The following is a 6,713-nucleotide window of genomic DNA, read 5'->3' on the forward strand; positions in this document are numbered from 1 at the left end:
ACAGAGCATTTAGGAGTGAATTAAAGTAGTTGCACCACAAACAAGTGTTAACCACTACAACTGATGAGTGCATGAAAGCAGCTTTCAAACAGAAATAAGCTTGGATTTCCAGAATGCCATAGACTATTGCTGAGCAGTAATTAATAATTAACCCTGCTCTATTAATTTCAACAGAGATAGAGAAGTAATAATAGTAACAATAATCTACAGTATATCGTATTTTAATCTTCCGCGCACCCTAGTTTAAATTTGAACTGGTGTTCTGTTCCGTCATGAAACACCTTGTGTGTCTTCTAGATCTAGCTGTTGTAGTTAACATCCAGGATTCTTTGCCTCTTGCATAGAGATGTTTCACCGGTTTTGAAGGGAACACCACTGCTAGTATCTAATTTTTGCATCACTGAATACTTTTTTGTACTGTTTTGTATTACTCTTGGATTATTTAACACCTTGATGTCAAAGTCTCTCTTTAAATCACATTGTGCTTAGGAGTAGATCACTGAATAGGGAGAGGTCACCTCACCTCTGGAAAACTTTAATTTTTCATAGAGTGCCTCACTACCTACCATATATACACTTACTTTAGAACTGAACACACATGGTCAGAAGCAAGAAAATAAAGACAAATTACTAAGACTACCGCAACTATTATTTTTCACTGAAATATCAGAATAACAAAACAATAACCTATGGATACTATTTACATTTTTTTCTTGTAAATAAAAATATTTGACAGTGCCTTTGGAAAGCACGTGAGATCCTTTGATTTACACGTGAGCCAATACTTACTCATCTGTGTGATTTGACAGTCACGTTTCACTCATTGAAAACAATGTTCCCCTACTAAAGCTGTGCAAAAGTATCTTCAAAAATTATATATATATACACTAATTTGAAAGAAAATAGCAAAACAGCTTTCTGTCAAAAAAAAATCTTCTTATAAAGAAGTTGTTAGTATAACAAAACATGTAAATGACTTGGACATTATTTTTTCGTAACCTTTCTAACCCTTTGAGTCAAAAGGAAACTAAGCCAACCAACATAAAAATTTGCAGGGCTACTCTGGTGCTTAGTAAGATATTCCACTATACAGGGCAAGGACACTGCCACTCCCAAGGCATTCTTAAGTTAGCCGCTGAAAATAAGGTTCTCAGAATTTCTTTAGAGTTTAATCAACTACTAAGAGTTTTTTTTCTGAGCTCTTATATTAAAAGAACTCAGAAGAACACACAGAAAACAGATACGCAAAGTAGTCTTTCAAGAGTCTGCCTACAGACACAAGAATTCCTAGAGAAGCAGCAAAACAAAAGCAAGTCTGTGACTAGTCTTATAACTAGCACTCAGTAGTCAATAGCTATTGACTATTACCTGCCAAATTTCATGATGCTATAGCAATTAAAACTCTAAGGAAAAAGAGAGATTCATTTGTACCACTAATTCAAAGATGCTGAACTAAGCGTGAAATGTAAAGACAGGGTTCCCATGTTCACAACTTGCTATGCAGGAGCAAGTAAAAAGATAACCATAGAAAAAATGCGTTTGTTGGCATGACTATGCTAACAAATCGCCTTAACCATAGTTTTTAATAACTGCAGTTTTTATCCAGTAATACTGTGACTACATTCAACCTTTTGCCAACAAAGCAGAGATACAATACCATCTTAGATACTACTACACTCACATGTATTCTTTTAGATACACGTATTTACTGTAACATAGCTTCACTGTAGCATAAATTTACTGTTTCTAAATTATTCCAGAATTGTTGTGTGTTTTAATAAAAGACGTGCTAATTTTAAACTGCAAATTATGCAGAAGAAATTAATTTCATGTCATATAGAAATACTTGCAGAGGAGCTTTCTCATCTTGGATCTGTTTTTACTTGTAACATTCTTCTGGCCTATTAAAGTTTTATAATTGAGACAATGATAAAAATGCCTATTACAAAAAGCAACAATTATTAACTGCTGTGAAAATAAACTTGCTTGTGTGTAACTTACGGAAAGCAACAAATGGCCAAATAGGGGATGCTGAAACAATGAGCATGAGAGGTTTTGTTGCTCTCTTTGCTTCTCCACCCCAAAGACCATGATCAACAGAAACTACAAGCACTTCTTAAATAATACTGTAACTGCACAGAGAATAACTGTCCTGGATAAAGATACACTTCTGGGTTTTATAATTATTTCCTGTATATCTTAAAAAGTTAAGCCAAAATCTTGGAGTTCTAAACTTGTATTTTACACAACTCTACATGCATGAAAACCCTCTATACTTATTATGCTCCTTCATACTATTTCAGTTGCCAGTGCCAAGTCCTTCCCCTTCTCCTCAGAAGTTCTCTTAAGAGAGGTAAAATTGTTTAAAATTGCCGGAAACCAACATTCCGAACAGCTAACAGGCAGGCTTCAAGTACAGATGGAAAAGTAAATTAAAATGAGAGACAAAGCATTGATTCAGTAGGTTCTGCTTGAAAGTATGAAAAACCTTTCCTTCAGAAATACCTGGCGGTACCCATCACCCACTGCTTCATTCGCTTAGAATTCAATGACAAGCAACATCAGTATTTGCCTGAAAGGAAGACATTATGGACCATACAAACCACTAACAGGTAAGGGAAAGAGAAACCTGAGAGCCAAAAGGGTCAAGCAGGTCATTCAATTGGTTTCTTTTCTTAAAGATGAACTACCTTTAATTAAAGAAGGATCGATTTAGATCATGAACAGTGACAGAAGTACAGCTGTACTGACTTGAGGCATGCTAGGATTGTTTGCCATTGGAAAGGAAGGTTGTACTGTAGTCAAATGCACAAATACATTCTGCCATTTTGACTCCTCCAAGTTCTCAATGTTAACAGAGAACGGTGGGTTGACTATGATAAAGCTTTCATTGCCTACTAATACCTGATTTAATTTTTGACCATAGCATTGGTCCTAACAAAACAGAAGTTGAAATTCTTCAAGAAACAAATAAATAGTTCTTGCACAGTAATTCTGAATCAGTGTTTCTTCAGAAGCACTACGCGCTTAGTTCAATAGCCAGTTCCAAAACTCGATGTTTAACAGGAACTTCTCTCGTCCTGACCAAAAACTGCTCAGCTGAGGGCCAAATTAATTTAAGTACATACAACCAAGCATTCATGTATCCAAAGAAAGAAGTAGACAATGATACGCTTTCACATTCTCTGGACTAAGACCACTGCAGAACACTATTAGACAAATTACCTGTAGTACAGAAAAATTAATGAGGTTGAATTCTTCCCTTTCAATAGCTATTTGTGTTTTTTCTTCCTTTTTGTTTTCCCATGACATATCCTAATGTTACAGTTTGGAAATAAGCTTGTACCTGAAAATGCTACACTGAGATGCCCTTATCGTGATTTCATCGCTGACAACAGTTTTCTCGTACTCTGTAGCTTCAGTCACTATGGAAAAGCTGAGACAGAATCCTACAAAGACCCAAAGCTATGCCATCAAAACAGACAGCAAGCACATATGCTCATACTCCATCAGGGAAAAAAAAAAAAAAAATTCACCATCACACATTTTTGAACACGCAATCCTGGAAGAATATAAGGGGGCAGCTGAAGCAACCCAACTTGATTTACAGTGATACAACAAAGTTTAGAGAGCGTTTGCAAAAACCCCAGATTCCATAACCTGATTCATCCACAGTCACACGTAGATGTACTCTGGGTGCATCCTGATCCAAGGCCACAGGAGCATAAAAACAAATGTAAACGTTTTTTTTTTTTTTTTTTTTTTTTTACTGGGAAAGTCTGGGTCCTCATACAACTCAGCACACAAGTATGTGAAAAAAATCTTACACATTGATGTAAGAAGTTAATGGAATCAACCTTCTCAACTGCTTCTGTCTAAACAGAGTATGGGTATGGGGAAGCGGGATGAAACATCCTGAAACACTCAAGTCCTGAAACATCCAAGACCTGTCAGACTCCAGCAATGTCAACGCAGTAAATCCTCGCTGAGATTAGATAGCTTTCTTTTTGAAATCCCAACCAAGAACGAACAAAAGTTGTATTTATGCCAATTCCACCAGAAGACATCATCTCACTTGAAATACCAGATTCAGCACCCAGAGCCTGTAAAAACCTAGAGCTTTTTTGGCCTCGAGTGCCTAAATTGTACTGTCAAAATAAACACCACATGTTGCTGCTCCTATTAAACAGGAGAATTCAGACTCCAACACATCCTGCTGCAAAGCAACGCAACAACAAGAATCTGGCAGCAAGACACTGCCAAGTCCTGAAGATTCTTGTAGACATTTGTGAACATTTGATCGCACAGAGTAAAGTAGGGAACCATGCTGAGATAGCGCGAGGAATCTACACATTCTTAAATCCTGGCCCTAGACCCCTTGGAAAGGTTAAGTCCTGGTTTCTTACTGAGATTCTCAAAGCATCAAAAAACAAGCAAACAAACAAAAAAACCAACTAGATAGTTTTCCTGTTTTTTTCGTTTGTTTGTTTGTTTTTGTGTGTGTCTCTCTCATGGCTCGATCAGTTCTACAGAGGCGGGGAGGAGTAGCTGGGGAGAACAACTACAGAAGATGTCAGAGCGTAAGGAAAAGGCACAGAGACCGGGACCGAGCGCAGCAGCCTCACCTCCTGGATCCGCCTGCGGGCCCGCTGCAGCACCTCCTCGTACCCCTTCTGCCGCAGCTCGCTCAGGCTCTCATAGTACTCTTCGGGGTCGTCCGTCTCGGTGAAGAGCACCTGCGAGAGGATCTTCCAGCCGCAGGTGTCCAGGCAGTGCACCAAGTAGACCTGCAGCTTGTAGCAGAGCGCGTCCATCTCCTGCTCGGACAGCTCGGGGGCCCCGAACAGCACCGTCCACATGCCGGAGGGCTCCTCGGGGAAGGCGGGCAGGTAGGGCTCCAGCTCCGAGTTCACCGAGCACAGCTGCTGGTGCACGGCCCGCAGGTCCTGGAAGGAGAACAGCCCGGCCCAGCTGCACTCCTCCCCCGCCGGCTCCGCGTCGCCAGCGGCCGGCTCGGACACCGGCGGCGACGACGACAGCGACAGCGAGCCGGCCGCCTCCTCCCGGCCCAGCTCCAGCACCTCGATGTCCTCCACCGCCGGCCTGCGGGCACGCAGCGAGCCCCGGGCCGGCACGGGGGGGTCGGCGCCGCAGGCCGGGCCCCTGCGCAGCGCCTTGGGGGCGGCCCCGGCCCCGGCCCCGGCCTCGGCCTCGGCCCCGGCCCCGGCCCGCCGCACGTCGCGGGAGCCGCTGCGCTGCCGCTGCGCCGTGCGGTTGTGGCAGGTGATGGCGAACTTGCCCTCGATCTCGTTCCAGGCTACGATGAAGACGAACTTGTGCTTCTCGCGCTCCTGGAAGGCGTGCGGCCTCACGGCCACCCAGTCGGCCTCCAGCGTCTCCTCCAGCGCGAAGGCGGACATGGCGCTGCTGCTGCGCGGACCCGGACCCGGACCCGGGGCCGTGCCGTGCTCCGCCGGGCTGTGCCGCGCCTCAGCCGCCCCCGCTTCTCGCCGGCCGGCCCGCAGCCCCGCGCGGCGCCTCACCGCCCACCATCAGCCATCTTAGGGCGGGCGCTCCGGGGGGCCGCAGCGGCGGGGCGGGGGAGGGAGGGAGGGAGGACGGCGAGGAGGAGGAGGAGGAAGAGCAGCAGGAGGAGGAGGAAGGATGAGGGGGTGCGGGGGGGGTTGGGTTAAGGTGAGGTGAGGCAGCGTCGCGCGGTGCTGGCGCAGCGCCCTCCTCCCGCCCGCCCGCCGCGCCGCGCTGCCGGCGGACAATGCCCGCCCGCCCGCCGCCCGCCGCGCAGGTACCGCCGCGTCACGTGGGCCGAGGGCTCTGTTTACAAGCGGCGGCGGCGGCGCTGCGGCAACTCGGCGCCGGCCCCGCCCACCCGCGGCGGGACCTCCCGCCATTGGCTGGCCGCCCCGCCCTCCGCCCCGCCCCCTCCTCCACCCCGCCCCTCGCGCTCACCCCGGCCCTCGGACGCGGTGCGCGGGGCATGCCGGGGCGGGCGCGTGCCGGGCCGTTGGCGGCCGTTGGCGGCCGTTGGGGGCGGGCGCCTCACGGGTCCCCCCTCACGGCTCCGCCCATGCCGGTACCGGCCTCAGCAGCTCCCCGCCCCCCCCGTGCCCTCCCCAAAGCCCTTGGCAGAGTTTTGTTTGTTTGTTTGTTTGTTGTTTTTTTCTCTCTCTTTTTTTTTTTTTTTTTTTCAGCTTGTTTCCTGCTCTTCCCGCTCCACCAAGCCTTTTTTTTTGTCTGCGTGGTTACCGCGGAGGTGCACGTCGCCTCGTCAGCTTTACGTGCTTCGTCGTGACCAGAGGTTGAAGCGGAATAGCTGAAAGGCCCTTATCGAGCGTGCCCCGCAGCGGCTGCAGGGAGCCCTGGGGAGGAGGGCATGTTCTGCAGTAGCTGTCTCGGGCAATTCTGTGCCTTTAAACGGAGCTAACCGATTGCGCCGAGGCACGGCGTTCTGTGCTTGTGTTGGCCTGTCCTACTTAGGAATTGGCAGCGTGGAAACCTCGCGGAGTTTTCCAAGTGTATTGCAGAGCACGTCGAAGGTTACAGGAAGCCAGCAGGGACAGCTCAAGTCTGAAAGGAATGATTAATCAAATGCAATTTTAAGGCCCGTGGTCCGTTTCTTGTTGTCCTTTAGGGTACTCCATTTCGCTTTGTATAAATGAAAAAAAAAAAAAAAGTCTTAATGATAGAGCTCCAAA

At 46.8% G+C, this 6,713-nt stretch overlaps 1 protein-coding gene across 2 annotated transcripts in view; it reads right to left on the reverse strand.

The window, feature by feature from the left end:
- JMY (junction mediating and regulatory protein, p53 cofactor) overlaps positions 1–5,755 on the reverse strand; it is a 73,978-nt gene extending 68,223 nt beyond the window's left edge. For both annotated transcript variants that reach the window (XM_082783575.1, XM_082783574.1), the window contains exon 1: positions 4,626–5,755. In XM_082783575.1, coding sequence (XP_082639701.1) covers positions 4,626–5,420 — 795 coding nt within the window. In that variant the 5' untranslated portion in view covers positions 5,421–5,755. The remainder of the gene's footprint in view (positions 1–4,625) is intronic.
- Between the last annotated feature and the right edge of the window lie 958 nt (positions 5,756–6,713).

This window comes from Aythya marila (genome assembly GCF_965140915.1).
Source record: "Aythya marila genome assembly, chromosome: Z".
NCBI classification, from domain to species: domain Eukaryota; kingdom Metazoa; phylum Chordata; class Aves; order Anseriformes; family Anatidae; genus Aythya; species Aythya marila.